The sequence below is a fragment of the Mauremys mutica genome, chromosome 11 (assembly GCF_020497125.1).
Source record: "Mauremys mutica isolate MM-2020 ecotype Southern chromosome 11, ASM2049712v1, whole genome shotgun sequence".
Taxonomy (NCBI): Eukaryota; Metazoa; Chordata; order Testudines; family Geoemydidae; genus Mauremys; species Mauremys mutica.
The window spans coordinates 70,888,340-70,906,796 of record NC_059082.1 but is presented as its reverse complement, the minus strand read 5'-3'; the positions used below and the strand labels follow the sequence as shown (position 1 = coordinate 70,906,796).

General features: G+C 43.1%; 1 protein-coding gene and 1 long non-coding RNA gene across 3 annotated transcripts in view; one reads left to right on the top strand and one right to left on the bottom strand.

Moving 5' to 3' along the window:
• The window catches only part of LOC123344004, a 30,698-nt gene that overhangs the window by 9,473 nt on the left and 2,768 nt on the right, over positions 1-18,457 (top strand). For both annotated transcript variants that reach the window (XR_006572427.1, XR_006572428.1), the window contains exons 2-4: positions 5,067-5,146; positions 13,675-14,168; positions 17,931-18,154. This is a non-coding gene — a long non-coding RNA (uncharacterized LOC123344004). The remainder of the gene's footprint in view (positions 1-5,066; positions 5,147-13,674; positions 14,169-17,930; positions 18,155-18,457) is intronic.
• OTOA (otoancorin) overlaps positions 4,903-18,457 on the bottom strand; it is a 55,147-nt gene continuing 41,592 nt past the window's right edge. Inside the window, exons 24-29 of the mRNA XM_044979693.1 lie at positions 17,202-17,344; positions 16,409-16,545; positions 14,152-14,249; positions 11,161-11,353; positions 10,218-10,283; positions 4,903-6,096 (exon numbers count right to left, since the gene is read on the bottom strand). Of these exons, the coding sequence (XP_044835628.1) occupies positions 6,095-6,096; positions 10,218-10,283; positions 11,161-11,353; positions 14,152-14,249; positions 16,409-16,545; positions 17,202-17,344 (639 nt within the window). The 3' untranslated portion in view covers positions 4,903-6,094. The remainder of the gene's footprint in view (positions 6,097-10,217; positions 10,284-11,160; positions 11,354-14,151; positions 14,250-16,408; positions 16,546-17,201; positions 17,345-18,457) is intronic.

Sequence of the window (18,457 nt, the reverse complement as noted above, 5' to 3'; positions counted from 1 at the left end):
ATGATGTTAACTGCAGACTCTAAATAAATACCCATCTGGATGGATGACCTCTTAAGTTTTCAAATGCCTTCATTGATATTTTAAGAGCATTCTGCAGTTTTGGTGCTAGGCTAATTACTACTTGTCACAGGGTCCAGCTTGCTAGCATGATGACTGTAGTAGTCCAGGAACTGCTGACTGAAAAGTGACCCAGTGCATGTACCTGTTATACCTGATGGAAACATTCACATTGGAACTTGATTTTTTCACATTTACTAAAATCAACACACTTTTCAGTCTCTTGTAGCCCTTGCTCCGTTGGAGTGATCCCACTCATTCCCATCAAAATTTCTTCTTCTGGCCTCCATTGCTCGCTACTTTTCTTTTTCTTTGTGTGTCCGGCATTAATGCCACATTGAGGCCTGAACTTGGATTTGGATTCAGGGTATTTAGAAGTAAAGGTAGCATGGTATGGTATTTAGAAGTAAGGGTGGCATGGTATGGCATCTCTGCACTGCTACTGGTGGGGCGCTGCCTTTAGAGCTGGGTGTTCAGCCAACACCCACCGCTCTCTGGCCACCCAGCTCTGAAGTCAGCATAGAAGTGAAGGTGGCAATACCGTGATCCCCCTGCAACTCCCTTTTGAGTCAGGCCCCCCAATTAGAGAAACACTGGTCTCCCTCATGAAACAAGTATAGTATAGGGTAAAAGCTCACAAAAGACCAGATTTCATGGGGGGAGACCAGACTTCACTATCTGTGACATGTTTTTCATGGCGTGAATTTGGTAGGACCCTATAATGGAGCAAGGGAATTGAAATTGGGTCTCATGTTCCAGGCTAGCATCCCAACCACTGGACCCCTCCTCTCTCCACACTTCAAACTGTATTTACCATGAAACCAGAGTTTAAGAAGCCTTGACATTAAGCCTGGTTTAATAAATCATACACCTCTCAATCAGCAATGGGGTTTGTAGGGAGGAGCCAGAACAGCCCCCTCAGTGGGCAGAGCCACTGCCACCTGTCCCCGCCCCCCAGTTGCAGCCCAGCAGCCGGAGAGGACAGACACCACGGACCGAGCTCCGGCTGGCCCGAGCCTTCCCCGAGCCCGGTACCCTGAGGAGGACGGACCGAGCCTTCCCCAAGCCCGGTACCCCGAGGTGGACTGGCCGAGCCTTCCCCGAGCCCGGTACCCCGAGGAGCTGCCCGAGCGTCTCCCCGACCCGAGTCCAGAGGAGCAGCTCGACCTGACCAGCCCTCAACCTGCCGAGGAGCCCATGGTGTGGGACCCCGCTGCGGACACCAGCGATGAGCAGGTACCCATGGAGGGGGAGATGGAAAGTAGCCCGGGGGTAGCTGACCCCAGTCTGGCTACGACAGATGAAGAGCCGATGTCGGTGTGTTGCGGTCAGGACCCCACCGACACAGCAGCAGACTAACTGCCGCTGTTAGGGCCCTGGGCTGGGACACAGTGGAGTGGGTGGGCCTGTGTCCCCCCCACCTACCACCCCACTCACGGGTGGCAGTCTCCCCCTCAAACCAGCGCTCCGGCATAGAAGCCTGCACTTGCCTGTGGCTTGCTCAGCTCCTGCTACAAGGACCTGAGCCCCTGAACTATTGCTGTGGCTCAGCTCCTGCTACAAGGACCTGAGCCCTGAACTATTGCTGTGGCTCAGCTCCTGCTACAAGGACCTGAGCCCTGAACTATTGCTGTTTACTCAGTCCCTGCCCTGACTGAGGGCTTGGGGCTTAAACCACTGACTCTGTTTGTTCAGCCCCTGCCTGAGGACCTGAGCTAGAACTGCTGTGTTGCTGCCCCGCCCTGACCGAGGGCCTGGGCTTGCTATTTACTCTGTGTGCTCAGCCCCTGCGGTAAGGATCTGAGCCTAGAACTGATGTTTTGCTGCCCCGCCCTGACTGAGGGCCTGGGCGGATATCATTGACTCGGTGGCTCAGCCCCGGACTGTGGGTCTGAGCTCAGAACTGCTATTTGCTGCCCGCCCTGACTGAGAGGTCGGGCTTTATTGACTGCGTGCCTTTGTTCAGCCCCACCTGAGGGGCGGAACCCCTGGACCTTCAGAGACTGACTGCTGGTTGCCGCCGTGTAGTGAGGCGGCCTGGCTCGCGGCCGCACCTGAGACGGCTGAGCCCCCACACCGGACCCTTACACGGTTTAACTTCTTTCATGCAAAATATTAAAATGGTGGTTAAGCTGAAAAGGGACTTTCTAACTGTTAATATCCTGGATTTAACTATTTTACTTAGATGGGCATGTCCTCTTTTACAAGAATACTCAACAGTGGAAAGAAGAAGCGACTCACCTTGTGCAGTAACGATGGTTCTTCGAGATGCGTGTCCCTGTGGGTGCTCCATTTTTGGTGTCGGTGCACCCCTGCGCCAGAGATCGGAGATTTTAGGTAGCAGTGCTCAGTCGGGGCATGCACGCGCAGCAGCTGTCTCACGGTGTCGTTGGCGCCTCTTGTAGCGCGTACATGACCCAACCCCCTCAGTTCCTCCTCTACCGTCCTTGGCTGCAGACAAATTATGACTTCTCTAATTATGGCAAACCGCAGGAACTCTTAGAGGATCTTCCTGAAGACAAACATCCCCAGCTCAAGGCCATCATGACTGGGGGGACAAATAATAGCCAGCACGGCTCTACAGGCCTCAGTCGATGTGGCAGACGCAGCCGTATGAACAACGGCCATAGCATCTTTTAAAATCGGGTGAGCCCGGCATTGTGTTTGATTTTTCCCGCAACTGGGAAGGGAAATGTGAAGAAAAATGTAAAAATTGGTTAAAACTGTATTTCCACTGCTAATCTAAGAAAACAAAGACTGAAGGGAAAGAAACAGAAAACTTTTTTTTTAAATAACTGCCTAAGTAAAGTCTAATTAAGCTTATTAGCTCTTAGATAGTTTAAACTATTTTCTTTTCTAGAGATTTTCAAAGAGGCAGCACTGCCACTGAGCTCCGTCTGCAGCCGAGGACAGTAGAGAAGGAACTGAGGGGGTCGGGTCATGCGTGCACTTCAAGAGGCACCAATGACACCGTGAGACAGCTGCTGCGCATGCATGCCCCGACTGAGCACAGCTACCTAAAATCTCAGATCTCTGGTTCAGGGACCCACAGACACTACTCGCAGCAGCAGCAGCATTCAGCGTCAGATGCTGATCTTATGACTGGAATTACTCTGAATTTACATCAGTACAACACATCAGAAGCTGTCCCATGTTTTTGTTGCCACTGGCCATTTTTATCTTGCAAAATGAATTGTAAAGCTTAAGCACTGCCTAGAAGCATGAGTACACTGGCTGTGTGAAATACATGATTCTCATCAGAATTTATTTGAGTACTGGTTGATTGCTCACCTTTTAGGTATAGTAATGAGAAGGGAGAAGCACCTGTCTTGACAATGCAGTCCTCAAAATGTTTGCTTCCTCAAAGTATGTATTATTGTACAATGACTTTGTGAGCTATGTAGTTTGAGCTTTTAGGCAGGATAGGCAGGGATGGTGTCCCTAGCCTCTGTTTGCCAGAAGCTGGGAATGGGCAACAGGGGATGGAGCACTTGATGATTACCTGTTCTGTTCATTCCCTCTGGGACACCTGGCATTGGCCACTGTTGGGACAGGATACTGGGCTAGATGGACCTTTGGTCTGACCCAGTACGGCTGTTCTTATGTTTCTTGTTTTTTGTCTTTCTTTATAACTTCAAAAGTGTATTGGGTGCTGTGTAAATGACAGTGACAACTTAAAGGAAGGGATTTCTATAGAAAAAAAATCCTTCCTTCTCAGCTTAATACATAAAACCTCACTCGCACTCACTGCTTTTCAGTGTAGCTGCTAGTATGTGGTAGATTGGCTGTACATATGCAAGTGTGATGGTGACACTTCCTTTGATGCTCACAGCGATGATATTTTCAGATACCAAGTCAACAAGCACCCTTGGAATCATCACGCTTTAGTCACATTCCAAAAGGACACTACACTCAGTGATTAAGTTTCTAGCGTGTTGAATGGAAAATCCTATGAATTCCATTGTTGGAGAACTGCTCTACAGTAGTGTTCTCTAAAAGGGGTACACTGGGGAATAAAAACTTGCATTTCTCCAGAGCCTTTCATCCAAAGTGCTCATATTACTTTACAAACAAAAATTATGCCTCATGACCTTCCCTTGAGATAGATATCACTGTACCTACATACCAGTAGTTGATACTACTACTCTACCTAAATTTGTTACTATTAAAATGTATATGCCCAAGTGTTTACTGTAATACCGAAGGTATTGACTACTGACTAACTTCACAAAAATAAATCAAGGATCTTAAGGTTTTAAAACCATTTGCATTTAAAAGTCTACTCCCCAGAGTGTACAAAACAAAGTGCCCAGTTCTGCTTTGATTAAAGGCTGAACAACTACTGATGTAACTGGAAGCAGAATCAAGCCCAGGCACCAAGCCCAGGAACAGTGTCCCTTGCTAGTGCTATAGGTATTTGAAGTTTTTAGCTACTCTTTCTGTGGCTTAATACCTCTAAATGGAAGTGCCGACTGTCATCTTGACTATAAAAACATTTTCTTCTGCATTTTAATTGACACACAAGTGGAATTTCACTCGGGTAAACTGTGGAGCTCAAACAAACTTTTAGTGCTTTCACATCTAATTGATACAGGAATTTTTAATAAGACTAAACAGCTGAATCTTTAAATATAGTAGTTGATCCACTGACACAATTTAAGTGCATTTTCTGGGGTTGATTAAAAAACAAGATCCTTTATATTTAAATAAATGCAACAATCTTTTTTCATACAGAAAATGAATGCAATGGGATAACTGATAACTACTTTAGCAGAGAAATAAGTGAGATAACCTTTAGCAATGGTAGATATGTTCATAAAGCAATACCAAAGGACATAAGATTGCCCATAACACTGTCACATTTGAAAAAATACAAAGACATGAACCAAGATTTGAAATATGATTTATTATAATATAACCTAACAGGAATAACAGTATTTTCTAGATGATGTATTGTCCTACCTCTATTTAAATGTACTTAAACAGCACACTGTCTTCTTATTCCACAGACTTTTGCAATTGCAAAATTAATGTTTGTCTTTTGCTGGTGTTGCTGCCAAGAATCCATGGTAATTATGCAAAGGAAGAGGTAAAGAATTGTTATGTATCTGTCACTGTTTAAAATATTGGGACTTGCCATGAAAATCTTCCCATTTTAAATACTGGACACAATCTATATGTTGATAAAACACAATATTTTCTGGATTCATTTTGTTTAAGGAGTATGAACTTAGTGTACTGGAAAGTGCTAGAGTGCCTCTTCCGAGAGCTGAAGTCCTTTATTCCCATAAGAACTACAGCAGGAGAAGCAGCAGAGCAAGTTTACCCTATGCTGGCTCAGCCATACGCTTCAACCCTAGTCAGGAGTGGCACATCTAGGGATGAGGATAGCTGAGTCTCCATGGCCCATTCAATTCTCAGCCATTGAATGGTAACAGCCTGTCACTGCTTATGTGGGCAGGATTCACACAGCAGCCTAAAGATGAAAGGCTCTATATTGTGGTAACAACGAGGGTCCCATCGTACTGTACAAGGACAGTCCCTACCCTGAAGAGCTTACAATCAAAATATCAGAAGAAACAATAAATGGCTAAGACAGACAGGGAAGTACAAGGAAGCAATGAGACTGAACTGGTCAATAAGTAAAGCCATGGCCACAGCACACCGGCTGCCTAACAATCTATATCGCTGTATCAGTCTCTTGAGTCATTGAGGCTTCTCTGTAACGTGTATAACTCTGAAGCCTTCACTGGTTTTCATGAGACACCAACTTGTCATGAAAGGGTTGGAGGAGTCCTAAAAACTCTTTAATCTATGGCAGCAAAATAGCACCTGCTTTCTATACTTGTATCATGAAATTGTGTGCTGGATCAGTTTGTTGCCTTTTAAGACACTAACCACTATTATGCTCAAGCAGCCCAGAGAGACTCAGCCTCCATAATTCTTGCTAAGCTGCAGCTCTTTATCCACTGAAATTTGGTAGCTTGATTGGCTTTCTAAATGATCTGTTCTATCAACTCCCATGTGAGTTCTAGGTTTCTGGAAAACAAACAGAAAAGCAAATTAGTGCTACAGAATGTTAGCATTTTTAAACAATGGGACACTAGGGCAGGTATTTTGCTAAACTACAACTCTGAATTTTAGTCTGTCACTGTTCCCGTTCAATAATAATACGGAAGAACCAATGAATGTTACCACTAACACTTAAAACAGGAGTTTGTGTGGCAGGATATGAAAGCAGCAGTGGAAATCAAATTATATATGTATAATATAAGCAAATTAACTTCAGGATAATAGTGCCTGCTGCTAACTTACAAATTAATTAAGAGGGGGCGTGTGTGTGTGAGAGAGAGAAATCTTAAGTATTCATCCTATCAAAGGTCATATTTCCAGTAATAGGAGTAAGAAAATGTTTTCCCCTTTTAGATACTAAGCTAATCTACCTCTAACAGACACAAGTAATCATGATAATTAGTAACAGTACTCAGGAACTGCTATCCACTAGGGGAGTTCTTTACCCGTCATCCCCCTCCAGCCCTTCGGATAAACCATTACTGTCATGATTGATTTCTGTCTCTGCTTCAAAGAGCCATCTATTGAATCCATAGGGCTGTGCAGTGCAGGGCTTTGGAGCAGAGCCCAGAGCTGGAGCAGTGGAGCTGCAGGTTTTTGCCTGGAGCTGGAGCGGAGCCGGAGCACAGCTCCAAAGCCCTGGTGCAGTGTCAAAAAAACAACTGCCCCTTCCCAAAAAAAACTAGTGATATGCTGAGCCTTCTACAAATAATTTTTTGTCATTCGCCTACTCTCTAAGTGACTCAATTAAGAACATCAGTATGGCCCTATTGGCTCAGACCAATGGCCCACTTAGCCCAATATCCTCTCTTCCAACAATGGCTTGTGCCAGAGGCTTCAGAACAGGGCAATTATTGAGTGATCCATCCTGTTGTCCAGTTCCAGCTTCTGGCAGTCAGAGCCTGGGGTTGCATTCCTGATCATCTTGGCTAATGGGTCCCTCAATGACTATCTTCCATGAACTTGTCTAATTCTTTTTTTGAGCCCAGTTGTACTTTTGGCCTTTATAACATCCCCTGGGAATGAGTTTCATACGTGACTGTGTAAAGAAGTACTTCCTTATGTTTGTTTTAAACTTGCTGCCTATTAAGTTAATGGGGTGATTCCTGGTTCTTATGTGAAGGAGTAAATAACACTTCCTTATTCACTTTCTCCACACCATTCATGATTTTATAGAACCTCTATCATATCCCCCTCATTTGTCTCTTTCCTAGCTGAACAGTCCTAGTCTTTTCAATTTCTCTTCATATGGAGGCCATTCCAAACCCTAATAATTTTTGTTGCCTTTTTCTGTACTTCTTCCAATTCTAAGATATCTTTTTTGAGATGGGGTAACCGAAACCATGCGCATTTGTTCAAGGCATGGGTGTTCCATGGATTTATATGGTGGCATTATATTTTCTGTCTTCTTATTGATGCCTTTCCTAATGGTTTCTAACATTCTACTAGCTTGTTTGACTGCCAATGCACAGTGAGTGGATATTTTTAGAGAGCTATCCACAGTAACTCCAAGATCTTTCTTGAGTGGTGACAGCTAATTTAGACCCCATCATTTTGTATGCATAGTTGGGATTATGTTTTCCAATGTGCATTACTTTGCATTTATCAACACTGAATTTCTTAAGCTATTTTGTTGCCCGGTGACCTAGTTTTGTGACATCCCTTTGTAACTCTTTGCAGTCATCTTTAGACTTAACTATCTTGAGTAATTTTGTATTGTCTGCAAAGTTTGCTACCTCCTTGTTTACCCCTTTTTCCAAATCATGTATGAATATGTTGAACAGCACTGGTCCCAATACAGATCCTTGGGGGACTCCGTTATTTACATTTCTCCATGGTGAAAACTGGCCATTTATTCCAACCCTTTGTTTCCTATTTTTTAACCAGTTACTGACATAGGTGCCGACTCTGTGGGTGCTCCGGGGCCGGAGCACCCATGGAAAAAAATTGCAGCTCCCCGTGGCCCCGCTCCGCCCCCCTGCTCCAGCTCACCTCCACCACGAGTGCACCGCCACATCCTGCTTCTCCTCCCTCCCAGCCCTTGTGCTGCAACACAGCTGATTTGCGGGGCAGAGAGAGAGGGGGGAAGTGGGGGAACGCTGTGCGCTGGGGGAAGGGGCGGGGCCAGGGCGGGAATTTGAGGAAGGGATCCAATAGGGGCAGGGAGGGGGCGGAGGTTGGGCAGGGACTTTGGGGATGGGGTTGGAATGCGGGCGGGGCGAAGGTGCAGTCGGGATGGGGTGGCCCACTGGTGCCAGAGAAAGTTGGTGCTGCTAGTCACTGATCCATGAGAGGACCCTTCCCCCATCCCATCACTGCTTACTTTGCTTCAGAGCCTTTGGTGAGGGACCTTGTCAAAGGCTTTCTGAAAGTCCAAGTACACTATATCCACTGGATCAACCTTGTCCACATTTGTTGACACTCTCAAAGTATTCTAATATATTAGTGAGGCATGATTTCCTTTTACAAAAGCCATGTTGACTCTTTCCCAACATATTGTGTTTATCTGTGTCTGATAATTTTATTCTTTGCTATAGTTTCAACCAGTTTGCCTGATACTGAAGTCAGGCTTACTGGCCTGCAGCTGTCAAGATCACCTATTGAGCCTTTTTTAAAAATCAGCATCACATTAGCTATCCTCCAGTCGTCTGGTACAGAGGCTGATTTAAATGATAGCTTGCATACCACAGTTAGTACTTATGCAATTTCATATTTGAGTTCCTTCAGAACTCTTGGGTGAATACCATCTGGTCCTGGTGACTTATAACGGTTTAATTTATCAATTTGTTCCAAAGCCGCCTCCTACTGACACCTCAATCTGGGACAGTTATTCAGATTTGTCACTTAAAAAGAATGGCTCAGGAGTGGGAATTTCCCTCACATCCTCTGCAGTGAAGACCAATGCAAAGAATTAATTTAGCTTCTCTGCAACAGCCCTTGTCTTCCTTGAATGATCTTTTAGCACCTTTATCGTCCAGTTGACCCACTGATCAGAAGCTGTTGGCAGGCTTCCTATGTGATTTTTTTTTTTGCTGTTAGTTTTTGTGTCTTTTGCTGGTTGCTCTTCAAATTCTTTTTTTGGCCTGCCTAATTATACTTTTACACTTGACTTGCCAGAGATTATGCTCCTTTCTAAATTCCTCAGTAGGATTTGACTCCCAATTTTTAAGGATGCCTTTTTGTCTCCAACTGCCTCTTTTACTGGTTTAACCATGGTGGCTTTTTTTTGATCCTCTTACTGTGTTTTGGGTTTTTTTTTGGGGGTGTGTGTGTAATACATTTAGTTTGAGCCTCTCTTATGGTGTTTTTAAAAAGTTTCCATGCAGTTTGCAGGTATTTCACTTTTGTGACCCTTTCTTTTAATTTCCATTTAATTAGCTTCCTCATTTTTGTGTAGTTTCCATTTTTCAAGTTAAATGCTACTGTGGTGGATTTCTTTGCTATTTCCCTCCTACCAGGATGTTACAGTAATTACATTACGGTCGCTCTTACTGTGCACTTCAGCTATATTCATCTCTTGGACCAGATATTATGTGCTACTTAAGACTAAATCAAGAATTGCCTCTCTCCTTTTGTTCCAGAATTAGCTGCTCCAAAAAACAGTCATTAAGGGTATCTAGAAATTTTATCTCTGCATCACGTCCTGAGGGGACGTACCCAGTAAATATGGGGAAAGTTGAAATCTCCCATTTATTATTGAGTTTTCTGCTTTTGTAAGTTCTCTAATCTCCCTGACCATTTCACAATCACCGTCGCCACCCTAGTCAGGTGGTTGGCAATGTATATCCACTGCTATACTTTGATTATTCAAACACGTAGTTTCTATCCATAGAGATTCTATGGTACAGTTTGATTCATTTAAGATGTTCGCTACTTTTGACTCTATGCTTTCTTTCACATGTAATGCCACTCCCCCACCGGCATGACCTACTCTGTCATTCCTTTATATGTTCTACCCTGTATTATGGTGTCCCATTGATTATCATCATTCCACCAAGTTTCTGTGATGCCTATTATATCAATCCTAATTTAATACCAAATCACAAATGTGCTACCCAAGAACGTTTAAGTAAAAGGGTCATGCTTACAGTAAGTGGGACAAAGGATATACAGAGCACACAGCCAAATGCTGAAGCCACTGGAAAAGTGAGCACCTGAAAAGTACAAAGCATTGTGTGTCATCTGGAATGTGTACAGTGCTGTCTTGTCTTTCCCAACTTCACCCACTTAAACAAGCAGAAAACCTCCAACCACACTCGCACTGAAGCAAACTGCAAGAATCTGAATATTCAGTTGCTCAAAATTCTCCCCTTGCTATGACAGCTGGAAGATTCAATTTAACATCCACACATCCAACAGAGAAGAGCCTCAAATGGGTAGCTCCTACTACATTGCTGCTATAGCAATAAATGAATGAAAAGCTGAGTAAGCAGGCAAGCGTTATGTGCTGGGATGATCAGGAAACTGAGTCCTGCCTCTGGTAGAACCACAGAGGGAGCAGATTGCACAGGTAAGGCAGTGGTGCTGAGAATAATTTTATTGGGTCTAGGAAGTTCAATTCCTATGACAACAAAAGCAACCTAGCAGCTCTTAGCCCCCCTGCAGTGTGAACCCCCACGCCCTGATAACAGCTACTGTTCCTCACTGTAAAACCCCTGGGAGCATGGGCAGTGGCAGTAAGAGCAGTACCTGCCTTTTCTTGGGGTGACTTCCCTGAGGAGTGCAGAGAGCTGGGCTGGAGATGTAATTTATACCCAGTTGCACCAGCTGGGTAAATGCAACCTATGACTGACTAAAAGATTTTTGTGAGCATTGTTAAAACCTTTATCAATTATCTTTCAATACTGAGGATTAATAATCCAGACACTGAAGCTCATACCCTGGATGTTGCCCAGAATTTTCATTATGGTACAACTCCAAAACAAGGGCCTGTGCCTGATGGGTGTTGAGCCTCTGCAATCCCTACTGATCTCAGTGGGATATGTTGATGCTCATTATCTCTCAGGATCAGCTCCAAAGCGTTTTACTCACCATTTGAGGCTGGAGTATGTGTTGACTGAATGATGCTTCCACTAGTTTGTGTATCCTGAATGCTTGTCCTGGCGCCATCTAGTGCCAGCTGAAGACTCTGTAGCTGTAATGCATTCAGATGGTTTCTCTGTGATTCAGTAACCATGGCTGCATTTTCAAGGCCAAGGTTTGCTATTTGTTCTGGAGACAGCTCCTTGAGGAATACGTTAAAAAAAAAAACTGCTTTAAGATGTCCACTACATTACACAGGTGAATCAGAGGTCCAGACTGCCTTGTACTTAGAGTGAGGAAAACAGCCACACTCTATATTGCTGTAAAAGTGCTCAGTATTGGGTTTTTTTGGTTTGTTTTTTTAAATATTTGTATATCCGTTTACCTGACTGGCCACTCATCTAGCTTTCAGCCTTCTCCTTTGGTTGTGACAGTACATAAGTTCTGGAGACACTTTCTGTGCTACCAGTGTATTTGTCAACCCTCTGATATTGGAGTCTCAGTTTTAGTTGCTTTGGGGGCAGAGGGGAGTTTACTCTCTATGACTGCCAAACTATTTTTGTTTCTTTCCTCTTGCATCATTTTCCAAACCTGTCCCATTCTTGCCTGCATGTGATATAGACACAGGATTCTGCTATCTATACAGTAGCAAGATGAAAAGATGTTGTTCCACCCTTGGATCTTCCCTTCTAGATTGAAAATCTTCCAAATGTGGTCACATTGTCTTGTTTTAAAAATGGAACAAGATAATCATAACCATACAGTAATTATCTTTCAGTACATGGTGATTAAACTAATTTGTAAAACAGGCATCTACAATGCCTGCTGTATTACCTTAATTATAGTAACATTCAATGTTTAACTCCACCATGGAGCAAGCTCTTTTTGCTGCTGCAGCTATGCATCCAAGTTTTATTTTAATAAAGGGTCACATTTTAGTTTAAAAGTAGGCCAGGTGACAGATCAGAATTTAATTCCATATCAATTATAATTGTCTGTCTGTCTGAGACCTTATCTACATAAGCCAGTTGCTTTAGTTTAAATAAAGGGTAAGTAGGTTTGAACCTATTTAATTAAATTGGTGCAACCCTCTGCATAGAAGCTCCAGTAAATTTTTAAAATAAACCCCTCAAACTGAACTAAGTTTCCACAAAGTGATAAATCTGCTTATAATCAATAGCTTTAGTTAAACTGGTATTACTTTTTCATGTAGAAAGCCTTAAGATAAAGCTGTAGCTACACAAAGCCACAGTAAAAATCAATGCCACTTTGAATTCCTAAAGAAGAGCAGAAAGGATTCTGTATTTTCTTTTTGTAAAGAACCATGTCTATCTAGAAATTTCATCACATGGCCATCTCTCTCTCTCTTGTGTGCATCTGCTGAATTTCTGTTGAGAATCTCTAAAGGAATGGTTCTCAAACTTTTTTTCCGTGGACCACTTGAAAATTGCTAAGGGTCTCAGTGGACCACTTAATGAGCTTTCCAAATGTTGTTTATACCATTAGCTAACTATTGTAAAGCATTTTGGATAAAAGTGCTATATAAAAAAAACTTTAAAAATTAACGTTTTTTTATTCTACAAATAAACGCACACAACTCAGATTTTAATATCAGTAATCTTATTTTTCTAATGCGATGGATGTGCCCTCTCTCCCTTGCTGCAGCAGCCCCTGATCTGGACTTGGGAAGAAGGGGGGGTCTCTCCCCCGCCACAGCAGCCACAGAGCTGGGGCTGGGAAGGAGGACTGTCTCTCCCCGGCAGCCGCAGCTCTGGAGCTGGAGAAAGTCGCCTCTTTCTCTGGCCACCGCAGCCCTGCACATCCCAAATGCCCCCCACCCTCTCTTCTCACCCCATTGCCCCCTCTCACCTACCCCGTATTCCCACCAAGGCCACCATCTCACCACATGTGAATCTTCTCCAGGGTCCAGGCACCTAATTCGCGGAGCCACACCTGCGCAGCTCCACTAATTAGGTGGGTGGCCCTTTATTCTTTTGTGTGCGGCCACCTAGGCATGCACCTTAGAGGGAACTATCCGCGGACAACCTGAATGGAGCTCGCGGACCACTGGTGGGCCACAGACTACAGTTTGAGAACCTCTGCTCTAAAGGATACCTTCGACCCTCTGTTCTGTGAATTTTCCCCAGCACTGAAAAGTGTGACACAGTGAGGTTGCAGACTTATTGGAGCTGTCAAAGGTGCAGTATAGAACACTTTTTTGCAGCTTGTGGTTAAGGAGTTTCTCCTTTTATGGAGGCTGACCGTTAAGCTGTTTGGCTCATCTATCCATCACTACACTGAGTGACTGACCTCACGAGTGTCTGAACCAGAGGTGGTTGGGCAGAATTTTAATCTTCTCTCCACGTCAAACAATGTCTGGGTCAGAGACTTCAAAATCCATGTGCTAGTCTCTGGGCCATATTCAGAGCTGACATAAACAGGATGAATTCCAATTAAGTCAGAGTTGCATCTGCTTGTACCAATTCTGAATTCAGCCTTTCCCCCTCCCCTTCTTTCTTTCAGAAATGCTGCATAGGAGAATGTTATCAGAATTTAGGATTAACAAAAAAGCCCAGATATGACCGAGGGGGCTGTTTGTAGCTGTGATAGTATGGATGAATGCATTCACTGTCCTTAATAAAAGAGAAGAAAAGAAAGACCTCAACAGAATATCACTAGAGACGCAGACTTTGCTCTAAGCCATCTGCCACTATGTACTCAGGCTGCAATTTTAAAACACTTTCTTAATGCTTTTTCCCTTGAAACACATTTTACACTAAGCATAAATAAAATAAACAGTTTGACATTTTATGTGCATCACAAATAGAGATGAGATAGCTGCGAGTTAATGCTTCATACACTGAACTGCCTCTCACTTAATAATCAAGCCAGAAAGGGTCCTGCAGAAACCCAAATTGAAGCATAAATTAGTACTGCAGTTTGTTTATAATAAAGTAAAAGTGATGGAATATCACACTTCTTCAGTAACCAAGCACTTACTTTGAAAACTTCATCAGGTATGTGTCTTATGGCTGCTGGCTGGAAATATGGCATCACATCTTTGTCAAGAGCTTTAAACTCTTTCTCATTTAAACCAGCTATTAAGACAAAATAGGAATAGAGCTTAGTTCACACATCCTTTTCATTATGTTAAGTTTTGACTAATTTACATTAATACATTATCTGGCCAAAATTTGTGTCTCAACTCTGTTCCAATAAAACATGAGGAAATCAGCACTCCTATATTAAACAGAAAAAGAGACCCTTTTGTGCACTTGAATGAATGCTCAAGTTTAACGGATATAAGAGGTAATTAAGTTATATTTAAAGACAAATACACAATTCCTTTTCCTGCTTTCTTTCACTGTAACCATCACTAACCACCAGCTTACAGACAACTGTAGCACATAAACACATATCACATTTTCAGTAAAACAAATATACCATGATTGAAGTTAATTAGTAGTATTATTTGCAATACAAAATTAGATGGTAACCTCCCTCCCCCTGAAATCCTAAATACAGTAACTCCTTGCTTAACGTTGTAGTTATGTTCCTGAAAAATGAGACTTTAAGCAAAACGATGTTAAGCGAATCCAATTTCCCCATAAGAATGAATGTAAATGGGGTGGAGTTAGGTTCCAGAGAACATTTTTTCACCAGACAAAAGTGTATGTGTGTGTGTATATCACACAGACACACACACACACACAGAGTATACGTTTTAAACAAACAATTTAATACTGTATACAGCAATGATGACTGAATATTGGTTGAGGTGGTGAAGTCAGAGGGTGGAATATTTCCCAGGGAATGCCTTAGTGCTGAATGATGAACTAGCACTCGGCTGAGCCCTCAAGGGTTAACACATTTGTTAATGTAGCCTCACACTCTACAAGGCAGCACAAATGGAGGGAGGGGAGACAGCATGGCAGACAGAGACACACCCTGAGAGAGAGAGAGAGGCGCATTGCCCCTTTAAGTATGCTGACCCCACCCTAAGTACATTTCCTTTTTACGTAGATCAGCAAGTTGAGACAGCAGCTGCTACTAGCAAGTTCCTTCTGTTCTGAGTCCTGTCGTTTCCCCCACTGCTCTATGGAGATGGGGTAAGCGGGGGACAGGAGCAGGGGGGAGGGGGACACCCTGACATTAGCCCCCTGCTTCCCCTCACTCCACCCCCCGCACAGCAAGCAGGAGTCTCAGGGAGCAGCTCCAAGGCAGAGGGCAGGAGCAGCACATGGCAGTGGGTGGAGGGACAGCTGAACTGCCAGCAATTGATAGCCTACTGGTTCTAAGCCCCCACCAGTCAGCTGCAACGGGTTGCTCTTTCTGCAGGCGGTGAACAAAGCAGGCGGCTGCCAAACAACATTATAAGGGAGCATTGCACAACTTTAAAGGAGCATGTTGTCTAATTGATCAGCAACGAAACAACGTTAACCGGGATGACTTTAAGTGAGGAGTTACTGTACAAATCACTATGCGGACTCTGTTCACCAAGGGAACCGTCTGCTTTTGCAGAAGGCTATCTCTGCAACACACATACATTTTGTTAGTGACATACAACATGTCACTATTAAACTGACCACATTCTTGGAGTAAGCAGAAGAACTTTAATGCTGACTTGGCATGCCTGCTCTCTATAAATGGGTTCCATGAACATGCAGGGAGCAGATCAAGGCCCTGTCCTCCAACAAGCTAAACACCCTCAACTCCTGCTGACTTCGGATGAGACATTCAGTCCCTTGCAGGACTGAACCTTAAGGTAGGATTCTGGGACCCTGTAAATGGAGAGACAGAGCAGCTGTGAGCAGTGCAATGCTCTGCTGGATAACTGTATGCTGGAAAGCTGGTAGGCACCTCACTTTGAAGTAAGATCAAGGACTTAAGGGTGAAAGGAAGAACAGTCCCTCCAGAGGGGTGGGCCTGAAATTTCAGTTTGACTTAACCTGGCTAAGCAGGGCTAACTCTGTGAAGTAAGTACAGGGCCAAATTCACTCCATCCACCCCAGCAGAAGCTGGTACAGACTCTGGCAGAGGTCCCCCCAGCAATGGAAAGTCAGAGTACCCCGTGGAGACCAACAGTATTTTTCTTTGGTGGAGAAGGATGTTAATGGAAAGGCTGCCTGTTCTTCCTTGGAGGGGTGACTCCTGTCCTTTTCCGGTGCAGAGAAGCACAATATGGGGTGAACCTATCCTGTAATGCTTTTAAAGATGGTGTTTCAGAAACGTCACTGATAGAGGCTGGTCTCGTTACCTGCTATGGTACCAATCTCATGTATAACAGAGCTGTTCCACTCTGCAGCAATTCCAAATACAGATTCTGCCACCTTCTTAAACTCTTCCAGAACAGGAGTGCTACATGGCAACAAGCCAACTCTTGCAATCACAGCACTGTAAAAGGGCAATGGGGTTAGGATGACATACTGTAATTACATCCAATGTTTAAAATGTTTGAAATATGCTTAATCTATGCTAACAGAGTTGTAAACATGGTTTCAGGCCCAAATATAGATGAACATACAGGTATTGCAAAGAAGTTAGAACTGTCAGCCTTTTAAAAAAAAAACCTAAAATGCTTTAAGCAACAAATTTGAGTTTCTCACTTCAATAGCTATAGTGGATCACATTGGAATCTGTCTTAAACAGCCACACAAGGCTCCACTGAAAATCAGTTCCTTGATCCAGGTGTTTTCTAAACTAAGGGCTGAACAAATTTATATGTAAAAATCTGGGAACATTTTAAAGGGTCACTGAAGATGGCAAAGTTGCCTATTCCAAGTGGCCCTTCAAGCAGATTTTGCTGGATACATGGCTTTCACTAACGGAGGTGGCCTCAGAGAAAATGTTAACAGAGCACAGTTCAGTGGCTATGGTTAGACATCTTCCCAAAGATTATGACATGCCCAAAAGCTTTTAAAGTGTTGGAAAAGAGCTCTTTAGACATAGTGCTTCTGGAAATCCTTGAGAGGAGACAAATTTCACCACTAATACCATTAACAGAGACTTAAAAATAAAACTATTTAATTTTGATAATAAAGTATTTCTACCTGAATTCTGTAGTCTTTATGGTCTTGATGTCTGTGGTGTTCAGAGCACACAGATTAGCTCCTAATCCCGCTAAATCAAAGCTTTTCAGTCCATGGACTGTCTGACCAGAGTCTTCAAGAAACCCTTGTAAAATAGATTTAGCCTGCAGAGGCAATGAGTTCAAGACCGGTTATAAATGTAATATAGGGTTCTACGACTGGAAGCTGCTATTGATATCAGCTGTTACGAACTGATCTGTAATTTTACTCAACTGGGCCTGAGCCTACTCCCGCTGGAGTCAATGGGAATTTTGCTATTGTCTTCAGTGGGAGCAATGTCAGTGCCACTTATGGCCACTGGGCCTCCTGAGCAGTGCTGAGTGCCATTGCCTACCAGTACAATCAATGTGACTTGAAAGCATTTAGCACCTCTTACGAAAGACTTGGCACCTCCCAGGACTGGGCCATAAATGAACACTTTACCAGAATAACCAGCTATTGAAGCATCTAACAAAAATCCAATTTCAATTTAACTGAAAAGAGCTAAATTATAGGTAATTTTTTCTCTCCCATAAATGGTCAGCACGAAGCATTGCAAAATAAGAGCTTTTCTGTACTGTACTAAGTGTTTTATGTAGATGCTTAAGCTATGCTTAATGATTAATCAGTATCACTTATTAAAATACAACAGGAAATATCAAAAGTGAAGTACTGTGTTAAAAAACTCCAGTTCCTTCTGTTTCCTTATAGTGCTTCTTCAGCATAAACATCTGTTACATAGATTCCTGACATTCTGCCAATGCTAGCTACCATCAACTTAATGTCATACGCTGAAGAGAAGTGATGGCAAGACCACATGGACAGAAATTTGCTGCTAGTTGCATATGCAAATAAAGGATTTTAATCTTCTTCTATTCACTATGTAAATCCTACTGGCATTAACGGGAGTTATTCAGGCATACTGAGAGAACAGAGTGAGTACTCGAGCATCTGAATGGAATAATTTGTAAATAACAGATCACCTGTACAAGTGTCTGGATGCATTTAGTACTCCTGGGTGCATTCTGTGCCAAAAAATTAATAATTCTGTGCATTATATTTTAAAATGATGCAAATTTTATTTGTTAAAATAACACTACATAATCACACCAGTTGCAATTATTTTGGTAATTTATTTCAAAATACCTGTCAGCAAGTATGTCTGTAACTATACGGATACACAAATTCCCCCAGGAGTAGAGTGTTAAAGAAACCCCTATGACAACCTGGTTCCTGTT